This window comes from Diachasma alloeum, unplaced genomic scaffold (assembly GCF_001412515.2).
Source record: "Diachasma alloeum isolate Michigan unplaced genomic scaffold, Dall2.0 Dall_scaffold_00371, whole genome shotgun sequence".
Lineage (NCBI taxonomy): Eukaryota > Metazoa > Arthropoda > Insecta > Hymenoptera > Braconidae > Diachasma > Diachasma alloeum.
Window position 1 is genome coordinate 596,075 of NW_021680510.1, and position 26,497 is coordinate 622,571.

At 35.3% G+C, this 26,497-nt stretch overlaps 1 protein-coding gene across 2 annotated transcripts; it reads left to right on the plus strand.

The window, feature by feature from the left end:
• Positions 1–355: 355 nt before the first annotated feature.
• On the plus strand, positions 356–26,497 carry LOC107041662 (fatty-acid amide hydrolase 2-A). 2 transcript variants are annotated; one of them, XM_015262305.1, is made up of 10 exons: positions 356–373; positions 10,534–10,705; positions 13,767–13,986; positions 14,084–14,301; positions 15,889–16,000; positions 16,087–16,385; positions 20,272–20,370; positions 22,896–23,063; positions 23,126–23,308; positions 25,634–26,497. In XM_015262305.1, exons 2-10 carry the CDS (start codon positions 10,535–10,537, stop codon positions 25,727–25,729), a joined length of 1,566 nt encoding a protein of 521 aa, XP_015117791.1. In that variant the 5' UTR covers positions 356–373; position 10,534; the 3' UTR covers positions 25,730–26,497. The 2 variants fall into 2 exon arrangements, with proteins under 2 accessions (XP_015117791.1, XP_015117790.1); XM_015262304.1 differs by lacking the exon at positions 356–373 and adding an exon at positions 1,277–1,514.

The following is a 26,497-nucleotide window of genomic DNA, read 5'->3' on the forward strand; positions in this document are numbered from 1 at the left end:
ATATCCAATAGAATCAGCGCAAAAAACAAACAGAATTTTTCAATATAAATCCTATAGAAAATCCATAGAATTCTTATAGAATTCCAACAGAATTTCCTAACGAATTAGCTAGGTTTTCTATTGAACTTTTTCACACGCGATGACCCTTGGAACGTATGACTCTCACGAGACATGCCCCTTATAAGATCACCAATTTTTCATCTTACGTAAGATCTTGAGGGGTGGGGTAGGGGGGGGGATAAAGTAGGTGAAAATGGTTTTACGTAATACGTGCACAACCCCACATTTCCTATAAAAGAAACGCACTTGGTACTTGCCCCTACCACAGTGAGGGGATAAAGCCACTTGGATTGCAAGAAGAAAAGAACTAAAGGTGGGGAATTTTTCAATACAATGGACGAAAAATTAATTAAATTTTCTATAGAAATCCAACAGAATTCCCTACCGTATTCTTTCTGTATGAATTGTTTTCGTGCGTGTACCTGCTATAATCTTACCTCTATAATATACCTCGTTAGTTGTGACGCTTAACGTTCATTCACGTCCTACAAGTTCATTCATTCGTTTCACATGACTTTGATGGTTGAAGTGCATAAAATATGTCTCTTACAACATCATTGACCCTTATACACGTATGAAAACAGTATAGAAATTTTCTATACGGATTGCGTATAGAATTTCTACAGGATTTTCGTATATGATATTCGGATATTTCTATATGGCTATTTTTTATACAAATTATTTCTATACGATTTCTATAGGTTTGATCCCATACGACCCAATGCCACATGTATAGAAACATTTCGTATGGAGTTGAGATATTTCTCTACGTTTTTCTCTGGAGCGTTCGGAAATCTTTCGTATGAAAATAAAAATTTATGTATAGAAATAATTCGTATAGAAAATATTCGCATAGAAATATCCGAGTATCTATACGCAATCCGTAGAGAAAATTTCGATACGATTTGTTCATACGTGTAAAACAGATTGTTCTTATCTCAATAAACAAATTTGGAGTTATCCAGAACTTGTCAAGGCCATGAAAATACACAAAAAAATGAGTAAATGCAATACAGCTTTCATCAAACGTGTTTCTTGTTTATAGTTAATATGTAATATGCGGAGTGGAGCAAAATTATGCATTTTCAGCAGCTTATGGGTATATATGGGTAGGCATGTCTTGTAAACATCTCTAAGTTACTTATTTTCTCAAACCCATTGGCGCGCATAAGTAATGTTACGCTGAGGAGTGTTTTTGTTCAGTCCGCGAGTAACCGTCGTCGTGAGAATATGTAGGCCCACTGATACAGTGCATTCGATCGAACTATTTGCGGCCCGGACGCTGCATGGTGCAAACGAAAGATGCATTGCTCTCAAAGTGGTTCAAATCTCTTTACTTCTTTATTAGTGTGTTTCCTGCAATTTAATAAGCTATAATAAGAAAAATCATTTTCGATTTTTCGGTTTTTTTGATACTTTCTTACGGATTTGAATTTGTTCCTGTAATTTATCAAGTGAGTATATTCATTGCATACCTATTGTTCACTGTTAAAAATTATTGTCTGAATTTTCCGTGCCAAATCTCGGAAATTTTTATTGTATTCTATTTCCACTGAAATTTCAGGAAATCTTGTCATTGAAAAATTAAGCAATACAACTTACTCAAACTCACACTTTTTAGCGATTCAGGTGGGGAAATCTGAGTTTTTCCCCACCTCTAGCTGAAAAATTATTATGTGAAAATTCATAAAAATCAGGTAAATTCAGGAAAAATGGAAAATACATGTAATTTTATTTTTGGAAATTCATATTCCATTGAAAATTCAATCAAGCTGAAGAATTGCATCAAGTGAAATTTCCATCTCGTTCTCACTGACTAAAATCCCATTCAATGTCACTCTCATGAGAATTACTATGATATCTTCCATTGAAATTCAATAAAAATTACCAGAAAAAAAAACGTAAAAATTACGTGTCGAAGCGTAATCCGCGAGGGAAATGAAATTCAATAAAAAGTGTGCGTCGAAACCGAAATTGTACCAATCGCCACGTAAATTCTACGATTTGTTCCGTAAAAATTAATCACCCGTCTGATGACTCACCGCTGTGGGGACAACAAATCGTTCCGTAATTTTTCCCCAACGATTGAGAAATTTTACGGAACGAAACGTAGAAATAACTCACCAGCTTCATAAAAATTGTTGAACGTACAAGAATTTTTGATTTTGAAGGCATAATAAGTCGGGAAGTTTCTGTAAGATTTTACTTCTTCGGGAAAAATTACGTGACAATTTCGTACTTTGTGCGGTAATGAACCTGAAAATTCATTGAACGTTTCAGATTTCTTCTCTTCCATTCCTATAAAAATTGCCGGAAAACGATTCCCTATTGCGAATTACATCGAACGTCTTTGTAACTGAACGAAAAGAATGTCAGCTGAGAAATTTTTTTTTGTGATACCTGCCGGAAAAGTTCACTTTTCGAAACCGTTTACACGGACATTTTCTAGAAAAATTCTAGAACGAATACTGGAAAAAATCACAATCCACCGGCTGTGAAAAATTCTAATGCTGTCAAGGTAAAATTTCTTGGTATTTCTGGTAAAATTCCTAGGGATTTCTGTGAAATCATCACAGGAATACGAGGAAAAAATCACGTTTTCCCCAATAAAAATTTTAGTGCCGGCACTGGAATTTTTTTCTGGCCGTCACTTTGCGCGTCTTTTCCCGTGCCAGCACTACAATTTTTTGTAGTGTGCACGGAGAGAAATATTCAATCAAAATTACGTAACTTCTCCGTAATTCCGAAGCGCAATGTGGCTGTAGAAAATTTAACGGAACTGTCACGTAATTTTTGCCTAAAATCACGGAATTTTTGCAGAGCGTTCCGTAATTTTTACCTGAATGTCCTGGGCAAAATTACGATAGCATCACTTAAATTTTCGGAATCGATTCCGCGATCGATGAGTGGCCTGTGAGTTCCGTAATTTTCACTGAACATTTCTCTCCATGTGCACGGAGAGAAAAATTCCAGAAAAACTACTGTGCCAGCACGGTAAAATGGGTTCGTTTGAACGGACGCAGAAAAATTCCTGTTAGCGCACGGCAGAAATTCCGGTGCTAGCACGATAATTTTTCCAAATGAACTCATTTTATCGGACTACCACAGTAATTATCTGCACGGAGAAAAATGTTCAGTAAAAATTATGGAACTCTCACTTCACTCACCGATTACGGAATCGACTCAGAAAATTTAAGTGACGGTATCGTAATTTTGTACAAGAGATTCAGATAAAAATTACGGAACGCTCCGGAAAAATTCCGTGACAGTTCCGTAAAATTTCCTACAACCACATTTCGCTCCGGAATTACGGAAAAGATACGTAATTTTTATTGAATATTTCTCTCCGTGTGGAATTTTTTTCTCCGTGTGCTCAAAGTTCAGAGGTCGTGCACAAAAACACCCACTTTATCCCCACGACCGTTTCAAACCGTGAACTTGGCAGGTATCACAAAAAATAGGATGTGTTACGCGTGCGTGCAAAAAAGTCGTTCTTTACGCAGTTGTACCACAACGTACTAAAGGAAAACGATATCATTCAACTAAGTTGAAATTTCCTTCAATTTAATAACATGAAAAAATGAATTACATACCGTAGAAGAAAATAATGTGAAAAACGATCATTTGGAAGCATATTCCTTATAATAGCAAAAATAGCTATACCATATGAAGACAAGAGCAATATGCCACTTGTTTTAGTATGGGATTATAAAATTGCACAGTCATGTGTTGAATGAAGACCGCGGAATTATGTATGCAAAATACAAAAATTGAATGGGGCTCGATTTAAACACCTTTGCGGTCAGAATTTCCTCAAATGTTTGGATAAGCAAATGTGGGAACCATGCCTCGGTTCAATAATTCATTGGCTGCGTTAAGGAATGCAAATACTGATTTAATTTCTTACGTATTGCACCGGATTTGATACTCAATTCCGAATATCTTCGATGCTTTTGCCTATTGTCTTTTCATTCTGTGGCATTGACAGTAGCAATACCCCCGATAAGGAACATTCATCAAAGTTCAATATGTACAGATAGTTGTAATCATTCGGAAAGATATCTCCGATAGGAATTGACGACAGGGATCCTCATCAATATTAAATTTCAGTAATATTACAAGAATTTGACTCTTACATTAATGAAGGTTTAAAACATGTTGATTCAATTTTTCAAATAATATAATATTAATAATCTGATTTTTTACGAATAATGAATGTATTTAAAATTTGTTAATCTGAAAATGTAAATTTACTATTAAGTGAATAATTCAAATTTCTTGGAAGGGAATTTTCGATGACACAAATAATCGTCAATCTTCCTACTTCAATTATTGATTGATAAAATAGTTGAAAATTTGAATATTTGAATTGATGATACTTGAGTACTCAAAAAATTTCAAGAGTGATGTTATCTAGTTGAGGGCTACAATATTTAACCGTAATAAAATATTACAAATTTGGCTATCCCTGATTGACGATGGAGACAAGGCTTATCAAGTATTGAACCAAGGCTCGAAAATACCTGATCAGGGCTGAGGCCCAAGTGCAGCCCTTATTCAGCCCCAAAATGATTGAGCACCTGAATTGCGGCTTACTTTTTAACGCTCGAACAAGGTTGAATGGCAAGGCCTGATCCAAGCCTTGATTTAAGAAATTTTAAAGGTTCATTCGCACTTCGTTTTCACAAATTATATTATTATTCAGGTTTTCTGTCGCTTTCGAGAACTCCATAAAAAGGACCGGGGTAGGACCGCAGGTATGAAAAAATCGTATAGAAATTTTCTATACAAATTATTTCTATACGATATCTATAGGTTTGATCCTATACGACCCACTGCCACATATATAGAAACATTTCGTATGGAGTTGCGACATTTCTCTACGTTTTTCGTTGTCAATTAATTATAGATGAGGGTCATTATTGTAAATCGAACTTCAGATTTTTCTCTCAGTGCGACGAGACATTTTTCTCGAGTATAAAAATACAACGTGGTATTCTTTTGTTTATCCATAATTCAAACTATTACAAATCGAATAAGTAAAAAAATGGATCCGATGCATTAATGAATTCAAAGTCCATTAGTCAATTAATTACAGATGAGGATAATTATAATTATAATTGTACTGAGCAAATGATTGAAATTCTTGAATCGAAAAATAAAAATTGTCCCTTAAACTTCTAGTATACTTAGGATAAAACATCTCGTATTTCACAACTATCAATGGGCAAGTCTCTTGACGCAAGTAAGGTATACTCCATGAGAGTTTTATTTCTCCCAGTGTAAGAAACGAGAATATGATGAGACGAATATCCAATGACCAGCGTTAGTGACCCATTATCATTGAAAATTTTTCAGACATAAATATAGAATATCAAATGTAATATTAACTAAATGTGAAGGGCAAATGTCAAAATACAAGTATGAAAGGCGGGAATTAACCATGGAAATGTCGGAAATCGAGGGTCATCAGAGGCTGAGGGCTGAGAGCATCTTTTCGACCTTGAAATTTGTCCCACGGTATTGGGCTTTCGCAATCGGTTTCTGTATCAGTCTATTTTAGCTCTCGAAAATTAGAATTGACACCGTTTGAGTCTGACAACGTGACACCTCATTTTTTTCGGGATACACTCAAGAAAAAAAAAAGCTTTATTTTGAGACTTATGATTTCGAATTGACATTTTTGATAATCTTAAATTGGAATTTTTTAATATCTCCAAGTAGGACTTATGAAAGTCTAAAGTTGGTTTAATCGTAATTTTTCGCCAAAATGACTCTATATTTTTTACAAAGCTAACATTTTGGATGGGAAAATCCTCTCCCGAATCCACCCGAGCCTCAAAATTAATCCTTTTTTTTCCTCAAGGTTTTTTTACACAATTCGTATTTTTTAACGTTTTTGTCAAAATTTTTACTATCGCAGAGAAATACTTAACATTCTTGAAACGCCGCCACTTCGGCTTGAAAAGTATGAAGACCCGTAAGACCTGTAGCGTTCATCACATCTATTCACATTAGTTTAATTTTTCGTTTACATTATGTTTTTTTGTTTTTCTCGAATCGATTTTTTTTAGATATTCAAGAATTTCTTCTAAGGGTTAGTTTAATAACTTGTAAATAAAATATTGAAAAAGTGGAAAATAACTATCCATAATCCAATTGACGTTATAAATACTTTGTCTCAATTCCAGATCAATAGTGTAATTTTCTTTTTCCGATAGAAATATTTTGATTAGGGTGCTTCCATAACAATATAGTACAATTATTTCCAATGAACAGAGGTCCACAAAGTGGGAAACCCAAGTGGATCACTCAAAAAAATGATACCTTCTTTTGAAATTTTCAAAAGTTTTGATTTGAAGCCTGAAAGTCTTAAGTTGAAAGTTTCGAAAGTCAAGTTCAGACGTTTGAAGTTTTCAATTTGAGTCTGTCAAACTGAAACTCTCAATTTGAGATCATAATAATCCTCAAAATAAAGCTTGTTTTTTAGTGTTGAAATAAGAAAAAAATGAATAACGAAAAGAAATGGCCTCAAGCACGAGAGGGACATAAACTATGGTATTCGAATGTTGTAATTTTCCGCGGAATCTAGGTTGCACTTTTCTCTTCTTAATACTATAAAAGTATATTAATCATCGGGAATGACCGAAACTGTAGTGGAAGTATGTTAATTGGTCGAAGGAGCGTTCAGTTTTCCACTCAGAATTTACCTCCGAACGGCGAATAATTCCAGATATGTAATGGAAAGTATGATATACTGCTGATTCCGAAAACTTAGAATGGTGATTCTTACAAAGAACATTGCTGACAACATTTGTCAATTTTTGGAAGAGATTCACATCTGTGAAAGAGAAATCTAGAATTTAGCAAATCAGTAAATCTCTTATATCTTGAAACAGAGAAATAGAAAAGTTTGTGAAAACTTTTTCTTTACACTGAGAGAAAAATATAATTCTTCTGACTATATTCCATCACCATCGAATTATAGTCAAAAAGTCCTCAACAATTTTTCATGGGTTACGGTAACTATGGCCCGAGAAGTAATTACTACAATGGAATGTAGTCATTGAAACTATTTTATAGTTCTCACGATAGATTTGTCATGGCTATTTTTGAACTTTGGTTAGTTTAACTGCATTTTGATTTGCAAAAATTACGCTTGTGAAGTTACTATAATGTTATGTGCCGCATACAAAAAAAATCGTATCGTTCACCAAAATGCCTGAACTATTTTCTTATTGTAAATCGAACTTCAAATTTTTCTCTCAGTGTAGCTTCAAGGAAAAGGGCTTCAGAGGGGAATCTTGCAATTGCCGTTAGATTTCTACGAAAGGGAGGATTAGTTGTGATCGATTTAGACCACTTGCCCTTTCTGCTAACGAAATCACCACTAACAATGACACCAAAATACAAAAAAAACGGATTATCCGCAACTTTCAAGGAATTGAAAATTGAAGAATATATTTACCTGAAATTTTCTGATTTTCATCAACTTTTATGGAACAATTGAACAAAAATGTATAATTTCCACTGACTCTTTCATCAAATCGCGAGTTTTCAGTGACGACATTCTTTGAAATTTGAGTGGAACTGTCACTTGATGAAAAATTCGAAGCACCGGAAATTTCAGGCAAAATTGTTTAACAGTGTTATACACTTCTGACTAAGAAGAATTTTATAAATAGTCTGGAAATAATTTCCCGAAGTGTGACTTATGTATAGAAATTTTCTATACGGATTGCGTATAGAAATTCTATAGGATTTCCGTATATGATATTCGAATATTTCTATTCGAATATTTTCTATACGAATTATTCCTATACATAAATTTTAACATAAATTTTTGTTGTCATACGAAAGACGTCTAAAAGCTCCAGAGAAAAACAGAGAAATGTCGCAACTCCAGCATATGAAATGTTTCTATACATGTGGCAGTGGGCCGTATAGGATCAAACAGTAAAAATATCACTTGAACACAATTTCCGGGTATTGATAACAAATTTCGACAAATTTCTCACCGTGAACAGAATTTCCTCAGTTGCCGATAGCTTTACTACACTGAGAAAAAAAAATTCTAAGAAATAGAAATTCTATGATTGATCCAAATCATTCATCGATTGAATAGTCGCAAAAGAAAATGCTACTGTAAGACACAAATATCGATTTAATTTTTATGTTTTCGATTGAAAAAGAATAAGATCAGTTATCTAAACTTTTTTTTTGTTACTATCTACTTTTCAGTACATACAAATCAATGTCTGTATTATCAGATATTTTTTTTTTTTATATTCCGGCCCTTTCTGTCCTCTGATTGGCTAATCGGCCCTATCCAACCCTATGCATTCGCACTTCTATAGAACATAGGAGTAGCATGGGAAACCACAGAAAACCCATGCCGGTACAGGCGATCACTCTATTAGCGACCTCCCGCTCGTCGGAGCCTCCGGTTGAAAAACTCGGTTCCACGCGGAATCGAACTCACAACCTTTCGCACACTAGGCTCGCACCTAGCCGCTTCGGCCACCGACGTCGGTCTATTATCAGATATCTTCTTCGAATCAAGCATGTAATTATCTAATTTATCAGCGTCACGATATCCCGTAAAAGAATATCTGTTCGATTGAAAGCAGAATTCATAGATGCAATAAAATATTCATTTGATCTATGAGGAACATATTGTTGGATACTCATTGATACAAAACTTTCGCGGTGAGCAGTTTCTTATTTACGACAAACGCAATTCTTCATCATTTGAACTGATTATTTTTCTATTGCAATTGTGAAAAAAAAATTATTTGCGCCAAATCCGAAGCGTTTGAACTAAACTAAAATTGAGTTGTATGAAATCGATTTTGTCGCGAAAACATATATTTTCTAAATTCGATAGAATTAATAAACAAAATATACTATACTATAACAAAATCGATTTCATACAATCCAATTTTGGTTTGGTTCAAATCGATATTTGTGTCTTACAATAGCATTTTCTTTTGCGACTATTCAATCGATAAACGATTTGGATCAATCATAGAATTTCTATTTTTTAGAAATTTTGTTTTCTCAGTGTAACATTAGGAATAGATCCCAAAGTTTTCGATGTGCACTGCATGAACGGGAAAGTGTTACTATAGCCAAGTCATAAAGTTAGGGACATTGTTGGAATGTTCATTGATCGCGCCATATCGATCAGTGTGATCGTGCAAAGATAGGAAAGCACTTAATTATTTCGTTGTTGCCATTCAACACCGAATGCACATCACAGACAAAAGTTGCCTCAGTTCGTATAAATTCGAGGTTGACCACCTATACACATCGTACAGTCTTTTTTTATTGTCAACCATGTAGAAATCTTCCTGTAACCATGCAGAGATTTTTTATATTATCGACGTGATTTATTTTCTAAAACGTGTTTATGCTTCCATGTCATTTATTTGGTAGACAAATCAGTCGAGTGACTCGTATTTTATATTTAAACTAATGAAATGCTCATGAGACTCTTATAAGTGATTCATAAAAAACATTGAAGCAGTCGTAATTTTCATCCACCGTTACTTCCGTGCCTTGAAAATTGTTGTGCCATGTAAATACGACTTTCATAACATATGATTAGGAATATGGGTAATTTCTTACCAATTTTTTGCTTCCGTGCCTGGGAAATTGCTGTGCCATGTAAATGCGACTTTCATAACATGTGATTAGGAATGTGAGAAGTTTCTTACCAATTTTCATGGCACAAGTGAAAAAAACGCCCTTTGCACACTTCGCGTGCAAGAAACCGCCTTTTTCTCACCAGCATCATAAAATATCGCACGATATATGTAAAAAATGGGCGTTGCAATCATATATTCGGCTTGACCTGTAAACTAAAAATTTCAGATGAAAAAATTTGAAATTTGAAATTCGGGAATTTCTTACAAAACATTTCACTTCTTTCAAATTCCAATTTCCGAAATTTCAAAACAAAGCAAACTGGAGTAAGTGAAACCATCAGCGAAATAGGAGTCAAAAATAGTATAAAACCATAAGATATCAATTTTGACACTTCTCTTTTGAAAAACTCAAAAAGAGATGAGGGGTTTTCTCTCCCAACCTAATCCAGTCTTAAGCAAGTAAATGCCCATCGATTGCGACCAACTTCATTTCGATCGCACTATGATATGAAAGTATTTTTATATTCTTTGAGTGTATGTTGAAGAGACAATTTGGTAACTCTAAAGGAACTCGAATATTCTTGATAATGCGAAACAAAAATTCCTCAAAGAAAAAACTGGGAATTTAAAAAAAACCGTAACTTTTGCAGTTATTAGTAAATATTGCCTAATTTTTCTTTCAAAATGTTCGTCTCCTGCCCACCTTTGCATAGATAAATTGGTGAGACAATCCCCGACATCGAATTTGATGTGGAACTGCTTATATGTATAAGGAGGTAATTTGATTATAAATGTAATTCATTATAATTTATCACCTGTTAAGGATGAAATGGGCGGTACGAATAGTATCATGGCTGTCTTCTCTGATTCTGACGATGTTACACCCAGTCTTCTTGTATTTGAATCGTGTGCAACCTCCGAAACTACCTCCAACGAAGAATCCTCTGCTTCAACTCAGTGCTACTGAATTAGCAAAGAAAATACGCCTCCAGCAGGTACGTACACATTTCAATTATTGAAATTCTATTTCTTGCGTATGGAAATTGCAAGCGGAATTTCTGTTGAAAGTTCACATAATTTTTGCCTATTTTCCATAAAAAATTCTGTAACTATTCGATTTGAGTTTTCGAATAAAGATGGACGAGAAAGGACTGGGCGCAGTAGCTGAACGTACAAAGTGAGTGGGTTATTCTAACCCTCATGACCCTTATTTTGCCCCTCATAAGTTTTATTGTGACCGCCGTGCAGCGATCGGTCGACAATCATTACATTTGTAATATTTTGTAATTATTGGATTTATGGGTACTAGCGAACGGGCGCAATTTTTCTTTGTGGTTAGATTAAATTAAATTTATTGGATTCTATTCCCATTGTAGTATACAAATTGTGGGAACAGTTTTTCTCATTTTCAACTGAAGAGATATTTATGTTAAATAATATCAATATAATATAATAATTCCTCTCAATGAAAAAATCATTTTATCAGATAATGCAAATGATATTATTCGTTTTCATGATCTGATTTCATTGAGAGGAAATGAGAAAAATGCAGCGAGAGATGATCAGCAAGAAAATAAAAGCGAACGATTTTTTATTTTTCTGAAAAATTTCAAAAATGATTTTTTTTTTTAAATGACGGAAAAATATCACTATGTTCCCTTTCGATGATCTAATTTCAATGGAAAAAAGTGAAAAAAAAGAACAGAGATACGTGATCTACAAGAGAACAAAATTTTCAATTTTTCGATGTCTCCAGAAAATTTTAAAAATGATATATTTTTTTTAATAATGGAAGAATATTCATGAATCCAGCTTCTATCCTCACATTTTGATAGAATACATAAAAAAAATACCAAACAATATAAATCGGAGAGAAAAAAAATCATCGGATTATTATTATGTAATGAAATAATGATTGAATTAATAGCTCTGTGAATTTAATTTGACTGTGACTTTTTATTCAGTCGCACGTAGAAGACGCATCTCGATCTTTACTGTAACTCCGGCTGTTGGAGACTAACTTCAGAACAATAAGGACCAATACATTGGACCACTTGGAACGCATTTTCTCCTTGTCCTTTGTTCTGTTTTGTTCATAGTATTCGTAGTCGCCTGCCATATGGGGTCGCCACGTAATATAAACACAGTTTTAAGAACCTCAGTGTGCAGAATTTTATGTGGTAACACTGAAATGTGTCGAGCTGTGTAGAGATTGATTTTTGAATACTATTTCGTTCCATCAAATCCAACAGTAATATTATTAGAATTTGCACCGACGGCCGTGGCTGTGTGGTTAGAGTATGGAATTGGCACGTGAGCGACCCGGGTTCCATACCCGGCTGGGGAGCCAAAATTTGTAACACTCTAATCTCACAGTTTCACTGTCGAGCGGGAGTCTCGTTAAGGAGAAACGGAACCCCTGTGTTTATTTGAATTTTTAGAATTGGGTTTTCTCCTACAATCATTACTTTATACCTATGAAATGACTTCATCGACTCGATCATTGAATTGTTGGGTAAATGAAGTAGTTTCATAAATAAAAAATAATAATTGCAGGAGAAAACACAATTCTAAAGGTTTATATAGACACAGGGGTTCCGTTTCACCTTACAGGGATGACTGTACCTGGGCAGGTTTTTCCCTCAAGTGAGGTTTTCCCTCGTCCTTCGGCGAATGCGGTACAGGGGGATGGGGGGTGGGAAGGGAACAAATCGTAAAAACCCGAAAGGGTATACGAGCGAAAATAATTTTTTCATTAGAATTTGCACCTTTCTATTACTATGGTCATTTTATCTTAATTGGAATTTGAAAATGATAAAATAATTCATAATTTAAATTTTCAATTAACTATTGAGTAAATAATTATAAATTTCACAAAAGGATTTTTTCGATTAGACATGTAATGGTCAATCTTCTGACACGATTACTGGTCCCTAGATTATTTCGAAATTTGAATATTCGATTGATGAGCAATTTGGTAATGGAAAATTGTTGGATAATATTATCAGTTGAACATAAGCTAAATTTAACTTATTTTGAAATTGATGATTCTTCCGATCCCAGCGCCCGTGACCCATATTGTCTCTTATGACCCTTATTCTGATCCCCGTCACCCTTGATTTTGGAATCTTAATTTCGAGTACCAAACTTCCATCAGCAGAAATCGATTTGAATTTTTATAATATAATATATAATATAGAAAGATATTATACCATATTACCTTATTGACCATAAGTCAATATTTTATCTTTTTCTTTATTGAGGAAGAATAGCATTACTGGTACATCTCATCCCGAGATGAATTGCGCATTGTGTAGACGAGTACAGCTGTTCAACTTACAGTCAAATGGAGTCCAAGAAGCAATGACTTCAAAAATATTATTAATACCTACTAGGTATCATCGATCGATTTGGATTTTTACAATATAGTATCTTTTTATATTATATATTATAATATATAATATAGAAAGATACTATAAAAGAAGGAAAAAAAAGGAAAGGAAAGGGAGGAAAGGTATTATATTTTATAATATAATATCTTTTTATATTATATATTATAATATATAATATAGGAAGATACTATATTGTAAAAATCCAAATCGATCGATGATACCTAGTAGGTATTAATAATATTTTTGAAGTCATTGCTTCTTGGGCTCCATTTGATTGTAAGTGGAACGGATATAATCGTCTACACAATGCGCAATTCATCTCGGGATGAGATGTACCAGTAATGCTATTCTTCCTCAATAAAGAAAAAGAGAAAATATTGACTTATGGTCTCGACTAAAATCTGACAGAACCTGGGTTAAACTCTGGCTAAATCCGGATTGAAAACGAATTCTAGTCTTGAGTAGGTCTGAATGTAGAATCATTTGACAGAACGAAATGATACGCAAAAATTTCCATGAAATTTCAATTCAATGAAAAATAGAAGAGAATAGTGGAATAAGAATTTAAAAAAAGGAATCCATTCGGAAACAAATTGCTGATTTATTAGCAGCAATAACTATACTCATTCGTAAAAGCAATTCAATTATCCATTTGCTTTGACAGGTTACGAGCGAAGCTGTTGTTACAGCATACATTAAGAGGATAAAAAAGGTGAATCCATTCATCAATGCCGTCGTTGACGAGCGATACGAAGATGCTGTCAGAGAAGCTCGTGATTGTGATAAAATGCTCGAGAGTGGAGAAGTCACTATTGACGAAATAACCATGAGTAAACCTCTTTTTGGTGTACCATTCACTGTGAAAGAAAGTTGCGGACTGAAAGGTATACTTCCGTGTTATTCAGTAGGCCTACTGTAAACAGATATCACCTTGTCTTTCCTTGTAATATAAACTTCCTCAATTTCCTCGGTCACGGCAAGGTCTCAGCCAGACCGGTTGCACCAGAGTGAGGCGAGGGATCAAGGCCGCCGAAGACAGCCTTATTGTAGCGAGTATGAGAAAGGCCGGTGCAATTCCGCTATGTGTGACTAATACCCCAGAACTCTGTTCTGGTTTTGAGTCGGCTAATCTAGTATATGGTACGACAGTCAATCCATATGATGGGAGACATTCAGCTGGGGGATCGTCCGGCGGGGAGGTGAGCAGAGATGCAAATTTGCAAATGCGTCACATGACGAGACTTCTGTGACGGCTGTCACAGTGACCACCCTTCCGCCCCCTTTATGACTGTCATTATTTTCCAAGAAAAAAATGACAGTCATTTTTCATCTGCGTAGACGTAACTTCAAGGCCACCATACACAGGCGCACGGCGTACGCAGACCTGGTCCGTGCGGACACGGTCTGTGGTCTGTACACCCCCATACACGAAACGACCAGAATGTCTGCAATATTGATACCTTCATATGATTTTAAACAATTCCGCGATGAATCTCTTCGATTAAGAGTATTCCGATCATCGAATGTTTTAGTTTTTACTTCAAAAATGATGAAAATGATGAAAGATGAAATAAAAGTCTTCATTTTAATATTTCGTATGCATTTCAACAATATTCTCACTGTAAATGGATAATTTCATATATGTATTTCAATGGAAATATTTTATTCAGGAGAAACAAATAATTCCCTTATTCTGGATGAATTCTCTATAAGAATCCAATCGAAGATCTATTCCATACAAATTAGGAATTACTCTTTGTCGCGTGCAAAATGATTCAATTTCTAATCAATAAATTCATAATTTGGGTCAAGGGAAATGATGAATATATTTGACGAATTATTTAATATTATTTTATTATTAAAACAAGAATATTATTAAAGGAAAATAGATTCTATTCATTTTTTCTTTGGGGATAGCGCATGGGCAAATGCTCCTGGTCCGCGTACCGGGTCCGTTGTCACCATACACGGACGAACTTGAGGGCAATTTTGGTACGCGACGGACCCGGTTTTCAAGCCGTCTTGAAAGACCACGCACCACGGACCCGGTCTGCCGGACCTGGTCCGTGACCCTCCACACACAGGCGAACTTGGTCTCTTGGAGGCTCAATTTTGGCTGATCCGCGTACCCCGTACGTCCGTGTATGGTGGCCTTAAAGCAGTCCAGTCATTCCTAGGTGGTCCATGTTTTTATTCATTTATTTACACGGATTCAAAATTGGCTGATGCCACAATACAATAACGTGGAGAGTGCATATTGTGAAATAACATAGCAATGCATTTTCAATATAATGTTGGTGCAGAGTGTGTACTGTTAGTGAAGAATTAGTTCGATTAAAGAAATGTATAATTTAAATCTTCAACCGTAAAAATTTTACAAAATCATGGACTATTTTGATTCATTCTTGTAAGTCGAAGTTGCTGAGTTTCCCCGGTAGTCCATGTCCATCTTCAAATATTACAATTATGTTGAATTATGAGATGATTATGCTACATATGACCTTGAATGATCACCCTTTATTACTTTTCAATTTTTTTTTTAATTAGTGATTCTCTTACGTAAAATGATTCAGAATAATTCGCAATGTTGATAAGTGTCTACGGAGTTCGTTCAAAGTCATATGTAGCACAATCATCCCATAAGTATAACAGTTGGAAATAGACTTTGACCATCTGGGAATGAGTGGCCTGAAGAAATACGCTAGTAAAAAATAAATTTTTCTCCCAAGAAAATAATTCCTTCGCAAAAGTAATTTTTTTCTCAGTGTACCACTTTAAAATTTCAGGGCGCACTTATAGGAGCTGGCGCTTCTCTCATAGGAATTGGTTCTGATATTGCCGGATCCATTCGAGTCCCGTCACTTTTCAATGGAATATTTGGACATAAACCCACACCCGGTAGTAGTAGCATCATAAAAAGTTCCTTCTTAATAGCCGTTTCAACCTACTAATCATCTCTGAATATATCTGTTCGTGCGTCACAGGAATAATACCAATCAAAGGGCATTTTCCAATGTCGAATGGTCCCAAGTTTCAAACGTACTTGGCTCTCGGCCCGATGACCAGATTTGCCGAGGACTTACACTTGGCTGTCAAAGTTATGTCCGCAGACTGTAAGCAGAATTTACGGCTGGATGACCCTGTTGATATTGGCAAGCTCAATGTATTTTACATGGAGGATGCCGGAAGGGCGTTTGGAATAACCCCTACGAATAAAGATACGAGGAATGCCATTTTCAAGGCTGCGCAATATTTCGAAAAACGAGGGGCAAAAGTCGTCAAGGTGGGTTTATTATTGCTGGAGTCTGGAAGTTTAAATCGCCAGAATTTGAGCATTGATTCAATACTATAGCTTCATAACATGATTAGGGCTGCCTACCAGACTCAAACGAGACTTCACTTTGAAGAGATCGGCTCGGTCTTGGTGAACACGGAAAATTTGGTCATGTCGCAGTCTCAAAAGAGACAGTATCGGCTCTTCTCGTGATGACTCCGTCAATTTATCTCATCTCAGTCTCAAGTTTCTCGTGCTTCTTCAATGTAAAGTCTCGGTTTAAGTCTCGGTCTTCTACACACAAAAAACGCGAAAAACTTGAAACCAAGATGAGATAAATTGACTGCGAGTCATCACGAGAAGAGCCGATACTGCCTCTTTTGAGACTGTGACAATATCGAAAATTTCCGTGATCACCAAGACCAAGACGATCCCTCCAAAGTGGTATCACGTCATATAATCCTGGTAAAAATGATCCGCGACAATTTAATGTTGCAAAATGATCCTACTTAAATTAATCTTGACGTAATATAATCCTGAACAAAATGATCCTGGATGATTTGATCCTGAGATTTTTTTAACAATTATAATGCTACTAATTTAAAAAAAAAGTAAGGTCTCGTTTGAGTCTCGTGGGCAGCCCTAAACCTGATGTCACGCAATAAAAAATTCTGCAGAAAAACCTAGCGCATTCGTTCGAGAATCCCCCTGGATTTCCATTGAATTCTCCATTTCAATCGCCGATTGCGTGGAAAAATTTCCAACTTTTTCGCGCGTTTTTTTTCAATATAAATGTTCAATAGTGTGAACAGTCTAATTATGGAACACTCAAGACTCTTCGTAGATTCAGACAATGGATTGAAAACGAACTATTGTTTGAAAAAATTTTTATAAACACTGGTCCATTACAAATTCGGCAGTTTTCAAAAAAAAAAAACACATCATGTAATGAGAAGTAATCGGGAAAAATGTAAAATTATGTCCAGATCCAAAAGACCTATTACGGAACACTTGCCAAATATAGAACATCGTGTGCCCAATTACGGAACATTAGAACTTTGTGAGACCGTGAAGGGTTAGGAACCCGAAGTAATAAGAATATTTTTGTAGAAAAATGTCAACAAGTTCAGATTATAATTGAAAATTGGAATTGTGATGCAAATTTGATTGTGCAAAGAAACTCTTACAAGTGAACAAACGTAAAAATGAGTAATGTCACGTATGAAAAAATTTAATAGAAAACCTTCGGGAATTCGCTAGAAAATATTCTATTGGAATTCTCGAGGAATTCTATGAGGATTCTATTAAAATTGTAGAGAATTCTCGTTAAAATTCTTCTTTTTTCGCAGATTCTATTAGATATTTGGTGGGAAAAAGTCAATCGATTTTGATTTTTCTGTTTGAATTTTTCTCTTGAGATTTTTTCTATTAAAATTATTGGGTGCCAATTTTCTAAGTTTTTTCCACTATATTTTATTTTGTTTTACATAGCAGGATCCGAGTGAAAAAAAAAAAAGAAAATTCATGCCCAAGTATTCTTATAAAAAAAATTCCAAGAGAATATCCATATAACAAAATCGAAATCTATTGACACAGCGCAAAAAAACAAATAGAATTTTAACGAGAGTTGCCTAGAATTTTCATAGAATTCCAACAGATTTTTATAGCGAAGTCGCTGAATTTTTCTATTGAATTTTTTCATACGTGCACGGAGAGAAATATTCAAGAAAAATTACGGAACATTTCACGTAATCCGCAAGCGAGAATCGTTTTCAGTGAATTTCTATAGGAATATAAGAGAATAAATCTGAAACGTTCAGTAAATTTTCGGGTCTGTCACCGAAAAAATACGAAAATTGTCACGTAATTTTTCTGGAAGTTGTAAATTCTAACAGAAACTTCAAGACTTATTATGCCTCAGAACATGAAAATTCTTGGATGTTTAAGAATGTTTACGAAACGTTCTGGAAAAATTACGGAACGTGTTGGTAAAATCTCCCCCTCACGGTGACTCATGGCTAGCCGTGAGGTGTCGGATGGATGAGTAATTTTTACGGAACGGATCGTAGAATTTACGTGACGATTGACACTTTTTGTTGAATTTTACTTCGCTCCCAGATTACTTTTTACGATTACGATTTACGATTTTCGAAACGTCATTTTTACGTTTTTTTTCTGGTAATTTTTATTGAATATTTCTCTCCGTGTNTGTCGGATGGATGAGTAATTTTTACGGAACGGATCGTAGAATTTACGTGACGATTGACACTTTTTGTTGAATTTTACTTCGCTCCCAGATTACTTTTTACGATTACGATTTACGATTTTCGAAACGTCATTTTTACGTTTTTTTTCTGGTAATTTTTATTGAATATTTCTCTCCGTGTGGTCGGTCATATGAACCCATAACTCGACTTTCTTCATATATGAATTTATCAGAACAATTTAACAAGGAATAGAAACATAAATGTCATTACCTTTTCAACTCATCAATTATTTACATACTTTTGACTGAACCACTACGGCACGTGCCAAGCGAAAACATAAGTGTTCCGTCGATTAGAAATGCCATGAAAACCCGACCCAATTGGCGGAACACCCATATATTTGTGGAAATAAGAACTTTCGGATAAAACGAATGCAAAAATATGAAAAAATGAAGCCTTTAGGATCAATATTAGTCTGGACTAACGACATTTGATGATTATTAAACAAAATAACTTCATTCGACACATTAGCGATCACACTGTCACATCTAACTACTCGCCGGTCGTAAAATGGCTGAAAATGACAGCTGGCAGGATTTATTTCCATTATTGAGTGGAAAACAGCAGACAGACCACCGAATATATTCTCATATCAGGGATGGAAATATCGACTTCATTAAAAAAAAAAACGATTCGATAGATAGCTAAATATTTCAGAAATCTGCCAAAATATTCAAGTGTTCCGTTAATTGAGTGGGAGTTCCGTAATAGGACTGTTCACCCTAGAAAATATTTGATGGAAAAAATCAATAAGTGTTGATTTTTCTACACAATTTATTCTACTGAATTGAACTAATTTTTTGACATCGCGACATAATTTTCATTTTCGAAATTATAGTAAAAATTTATTTAATGCCAAAAACGCGATTTCCGAATGTACAATTTTCATTATTGGTTCATTAGAAACTACTGTTCAAACGAATGTAATTTTTGGGAATTTTTTTGTCGAATGACGCAGGTTATTTATGAATTTATTCGAATTTTTATCACAGAATTTAATTGACGTCATTCATTGAAAATCTCGGAGTCTATAATCTGGTATAGGGGAGGTTGGGGTAAAACGGACACTTTTGACTTTTTAAAAAATGTTAATGAGGGGTTGAAATGTTGATAAAATTTAATAATTTTTTTTTCAATACAAAGAACAATTCTTTCCCTTTGTGAGGAGCCTAAACTGAGCTCAATTGATCAATTTGTTTCTGAGTTATGAATAATTGAAAAAAGTCTAAAGCGTCCGTTTTACCCCATCCTTCCCTAATACTGTAAGAGGGAATTGGATATCTTGAAATCATCATTAATTGCACTTTCGGACTACAATTCAGTAGCAAAGTGGTAAACCGGTATAACTCGATTTTGACTATTGACCAGTTTTCAATAAATATCTCGGAATCTAAGGGAAATAGCAAAATTGTTGTAATTCCCTTTTTTGTAGCTCTCAATTTGCTCTACAAAAAAAATTATGACAAAAATTTTGCCATTTCCCTTAGATTTTGAGATATTCATTGAAAACTGGGCAATAGTCAAAATCGACTTATACCGGTTTACCACTTCACTAATGAACTATAACTTGTAGAGTTCTTGAATATCTTAATATTAAAAGCGCTCATATTTTATGAAATCACCCTTAGCCGGAAATGGATGAGATGTCGGAAACTTGTGAAGTGGCAACCGGAGTTTTCTTCTCTATGAAAGACATGCCTCCTATTTTGATACCCTCTAATACGAAGGTAATCCTACGATTTCTCATGTACCACCAGATTTGTTAACCCCTCAAGTACGGCGTACACGCCACATCTGGACCCCAGAGCTTGTCCTACCGGCCGGCGTCCTATATCATATGGACTCTTTCCGTGGCTAATAAAAATTCATTATCTTCCGTACTATTGTAGATATTGAAATTCTAAAAATTTCTCCATGAAATAGATAACAGTATCAACACAATGCAACTCAATTTTTTCTTCAAGTTACTTTCAACATTTTCCTTCAATACATAAACAATACGAAACTGAATTCGGTGTCAGATCCAAAATCAAATATCTCGTTTATCGAGCCAATTTTCATAAAAAAATTATGAAATTTTTACCCAACACACTCCATGCATTCCTTTGTCGAATGCCGCAAACGAAATTTCGATTCAGTGAATTACTGATTTGTTATTAATAAATTTCCGACAATCGCCGATCTTGGCAACCGTTTGTATTATCGAACTGAGATTACTCTTAAACGTTCTAGAAAAATCAGTATAAAGCAATACGCATTTTTTCACACACCTGCACAGAAAGTTCGTACTTTCCTCCCGCTCATCAAAGAGCAAAATACGAACTTCCCTTTGCAGGCGTGTTAAAAAATAGCATGTGTACCTCTGGCGGGAAAACATGACTTTCCGCCGTTGATGCACAATATACTATTTCTCCAACCTCCGTGCAAGATACTTTCGTACACGATGCTAGGCCTCAAACCGTGCCGAGTGATACCCCCAATTTCTGGCTTGAATGTTTTTTGTTTCGTATTCTTCTTACAAGATACTCGACAAAGAGGCTAGAATTGAGTGGGAATAGAGTTGAGATATTGCAGAAATTACTGGAAATATACGCATCTATGATCTAGAACTTAATTGCACATCAATTGAATTTCAAAACGAATGAGCACTCGTTATAGTTAATAAAAAAAATTAAACGCATCGGTCATAAAACAGTAAAATACTCATTTTTTACACGCATTGCAGCATGTGCATTACGTCCATTTTTTTGGATGGATAGATAGATAAAATAAAACAAAATTACACCTAATTTTTATAAAAACCAAAATTCCAATGAAAGAGTCAATTTTGCCTCGCAGGCCCCTATTACCAAACTACCTTATTCCGAATTTCTAAATTATTATTTTGAAAAGGAACAATACCTTGTAGGCCCGGTTGGACCATCTCCGGGTAACGAAAACGTCAGATAAGAAAAAAACTAAATTTGGTTGTTCGATGGATTATTGTACCCGAGAGAGTATCTCAAATTTATCCCAGGAACAAGAAATAAAATTTAATCCCAAGGTTAAATCAGTGTTAATTCCAATGGGGCTACAGGATAAATAAAAAATTAATTTTCGGGTCAAATATTCAAAAATGAGGACCCCTACGATATAATTGACCCCGAGGATAAATTTTACCCTGGGGTTTTTTTGGATATCAGGGCTTGGTGCAACCGGGCCCTCATCAGACATTCGTGTTTCACATCAAGAATCGTACTCAAAGGATCATGAAAAATTGGACGTCGTCTAGTATCTTGTACGAAAAATATCGAATCAAAATATTTTCTCCTCTGAGCGCAAGTAGAGTGGGGAATACATAATTCTTGGAATTTAATTCCTCTACAGTCCCTGTGGCACAAAGATTGGACTGTACTGTAATTAAACAATTTATTGGTAAAAACTCAAGATTATCGATAAATTGGAGATGATAATTTTTTTATCATCGGTGTAGAAATTGTCGCGTATCGAACAGCGAATTCGAGTAGACGGGATGAACAAATCGTATAGAAATTTTCTATATGGATTGCGGACAGAAATTCTATAAGATTTCCGTATGTGATATTCGGATATTTCTATACGAATATTTTCTATACAAGAATTTTTTTTACATAAATTTTTATTTTCATACGAAAGATGTCTAAACGCTCCAGAGAAAAACGTAGAGAAATGTCGCAACTCCATACGAAATGTTTCTATACATGTGGCAGTGGGTCATATAGAATCAACCCTACACGGAGAGAAATTTTCTAGAAAAATTCTAGTACGAGTACTGGAAAAAATCACAATCCACCGGCTGTGAAATATTCTAGTGTTGTTAAGGTAAAATTTCTTGGTATTTCTGGTAAAATTTCTGGGGATTTCTGTGAAATTTTCACAGAAATACCCGGAAAACTTCACGTTTTCTCCAATAAAATTTTTAGTGCCGGCACTAGAATTTTTTCCTGGCCGTCATTTTGCGCCTTTTTTCCCGTGCTAGCACTAGAATTTTTCTAAAAAATTTCTCTCCGTGTATAGAAATCGTATCGAAATAATTTGTATAAAAAATATCCGGATATCATATACGAAAATCCTATAAAAATTCTATACGCAATCCGCATAGAAAATTTCTATACGAATTGTTCATACGTGGCCGGCTGATGAGGACACACCGGGCGATATGGGCGCCATACTTGAGGGGTTAAAACTATTTCCTCTACGTTCATAAATACTAAAAGTCTTCACATTCATCTAGGATAATGTGAATTCCACACTGGAACTTCTAAAATCATTGGTGGGACGATCCGAATTCACCAAGTCCGCTATTTTCATGAGTCTCGTCAAAGATTTAAATGGACTCGTATGCCCTTCTAATGTACCGATTTGTTTGCAAAAATTGGAAGACTTGAGGGTCAAACTCTTGGTAAGTTGGAACACACATGACTCCCTTTGAATAACATATTGATCTGTGTTATATTAAATTAGAAACAACTCGGGGATAACGGTGTATTCTTGTATCCAACGTTTACGTGTGGAGCCCCACTAGTTGGACAGGTTGTGTTAAACACATCAGCTGGGATGTATTGTTTGCTATGTAATCTTCTTGGGTTTCCGTCCACGCAAGTGCCCATGGGGCTGGATGCCAAAGGATTGCCCATTGGGTTTCAGGTAAATGCGAATTCAGTTGAAATTACGTTTGTTATGAATCCACTAGTGAAGCGGTATCGCTGCATAGGTCCATATAGCTAGGAGCTGAATTGACTGGAATTGTTTTATCGTTTCACTACGGAATTTTCGCTTTCCACTTTGAAGTTTTTTTGTAATCTCCTTGGAGCTTGAAAAATGATGTCAAAAAATATCACAACGAAGAAAAGTGTCCAAAAACATTTTTCTCTTTTTTGGGCTAAAAGGGATCTCTTGATGGTTTGCGACTTTTGATCATTTTTACATCTTAGAGCTCGGAAAAAATGCACTTGTTTATTTTTTAATCATAATTTTTGAACGCATAAAACTGGAGAAATACGGTATTTTTATCAGGCAAGAAAATCTAATTGCAGAAAGAGAATAAGCGGTACAAAAATTCTAAAAAAAATCTGGAATACTTTTCTCGAGTCATAGAACACCTTGGAAAATTGAGACGTTCCGAGAGATCATGAAAAATGATCTGATGAGATAGAGAATGCCCCATATGAAGATAGAAAAACTCAATAACTTATGAGAATAATAAATTGACTAATTTAGAATTTTTTGAGAATTCAAATAGGTTGATAATTTCTCATCTCAATGCTGTTCAAAAATGTGGAATTTCACGGAATTTTCATGTGAAATATGTAATTTTATTTTTTCCCCCTTAACCCTTTGTTACTCGCGTGAAACTGCCCGACGCGGTTACTCGTATCACGACGCCGAGTCGTAATGTAAATAAGCGCACCGTTGCCACAATTCGGAGAGTGGATACACGCGGAGGTCTTTCCACTCTTCTGATCTCCCGGCAGCCACAAGTGTGGCAACGCCGTATACAATATTTCCATGACACGATCAGTCGCATCGCGGTACGGCGCCGGCTTGTTTATTTCCAGTAAGAATAAGAGTGAATTTTCTCTAATCAGAAGCTTTGACCGTGGTTAGAACTTACAGAGTATACTTTTAACTGGAATCAGTCAGGCATTTGAATTTTTGCAAATTTTTTAAAGAGTTTTTTCGAAAGTTATACTAAAAAATAGAATTCCACCAGCGCGATGCCGTGGACGCGAGTAACGAAGGGTTAAATCGCATGCAGAGTCACTTTCCTAAATATTAATAGTCAATTGGCCCTGAAATTTCAATTTTTTTCTAACAGTCTATTAAATATCTTTGTAAAAAGGAAATGTGTGCACAAGCTGCCAATGGTTTCAATAAAATCGGTCAGAAACTAGCAGGAAAAATTGAATAGAACTTTAATGTTAGAACATCATTAGAAATTCGTAATGACTATAAATATTAAGAGTAGTTATCTAACACAGTATGTATGAGATTTTCTCATCACTTAACCTTCGATCACTTAGTCTATACGCAATACCCCCTTCTATGGGCATGAAAAGCCCCCCGAGATTTGAAGGTTGGAATTTATATTTTTGGGGGTGAGGAATCCGAATCCGTTGGTTTTTTTGCGATCCCGCCGCGCAATACTTTGTTATAAACAAATTTACCCCAATTCTTAATGAAAAAATGATTCTCCACGAAAATGGTAGGAGATACGGGGAAAAGTTTCGAGTGAAAGTGGTTCCTTTCATCTCTACGAACAAAATGGTTTTTGATTTATTAAAATCGGCCAAGTGGTTCGTGAGATATCACCTGATTAGCGCGCAGGTGGGCAGACAGCAGAGAATACTGAGCAGCGCATGAATGAATGTGACTGTTTCCCACTCATTATCACGGTTATTATCATACTTAGAAAATAAATTCATCAATTGAGCTCAGTTTAGACCTATTGTGAAAAAAGGGCTGTATTTTTATCGAAAAAAGAGTCCCATTTTGCGGGGGTATTGCGTATAGACTAACTCGCACTCGGCCGCCAGCATTCATCCGTCGCACGGTTAGCGCAGCTCCGCTGGGTTAAACCGAGCGCGCTGTTGCCACCTTAGCGCTTACCGATATGCGCGCATTTCAAAGGTGGCAGTGAATGTAGCAACACTGTCGTTCGAAGGGTCGACAGACTCACTAGCCCCGGCGGCGTGGCGCCGCTTTTCTCCCCGTTCGACGCTTCTTTTCTTATTTTAGCTAAAAAAAATTCCCGAGAAAATATTCTGACACCGTCAATGCTTATTAAAAGGATTGAACTAGGAACTCTAATTTGGTCAGATTTTTTATGCGTCGAGAAACACGCTAAAATATTTTTTTTTTACTAAAACGGGCGGCGCCGCGCTCTTTGAGCGAGTGATCGAGGGTTAATAAGGTTCTATTTATAAAATCTCTCCCACACCATCTGTGATAGATTTTTATCATTATCTCCAGGTATTTGCGGCTCCACATCAAGATCGTTTATGCCTTGCGGTAGCGAAGGAACTGGAGAAAGCATTTGGCGGCTGGATACCACCGACCAAGAGTTAATCGCAATGAACCAACTGTCGTCATTCGTTGTTTACACTTCCTGCTGACACTAGTGGAAAATTTACGAGATCGACGGTAAAGATGATTTGAACTTGTCATCAGCAAAATGTCAAAAACCCTTGTAATTATAACTCATTGTGAATGTTCTATTGAATTTTCCGAGATTTGATGTGTCGGTACAATTAGATTCTATTAATTGTGGAGAACAACACTGAATATTGGCACTCGGTATCTCCGCAATTGATAAGGACGTTTTAAGTTACTTACTGAAACGAATGATAATATCTCGACAATTGGAAGTTGGAGGGGCGTGAGTGAAAAATAATTTATTCGTCATATAAATCCGATTCCGATTGAACTTTTGATGAAATAATTATTGTTTTTCTGCGCGTTTTCTGAATGGAAATATTCAATACTAACATTGGTAATTGTTATGCAGAGAAGCTATTTCATGCAGAGAAGCTATTTCTTTAGTAGAATCGGTGGAAAAGTAATAGGATTTTCAATAAAGTTCCAAACAAAAAATACGTTTTTCTATAAATTTTTTTTCGTAATAACGATAACTTCTCAATGATTATCGAGACATTTCTAGTGAGGACACATTTATGTTTAAATAAACTGCATGACAACAGTACAGGTGTTTTCCACGTGTGAACAGGCGAACATTAGAAATAACAGACTTTACTTTTTATTCTTAAACAAGTGGGAAATTGCTCATGTATTGTATATAGTATAGTTATTTTTGCTAATAAATTATCAATATGCTTC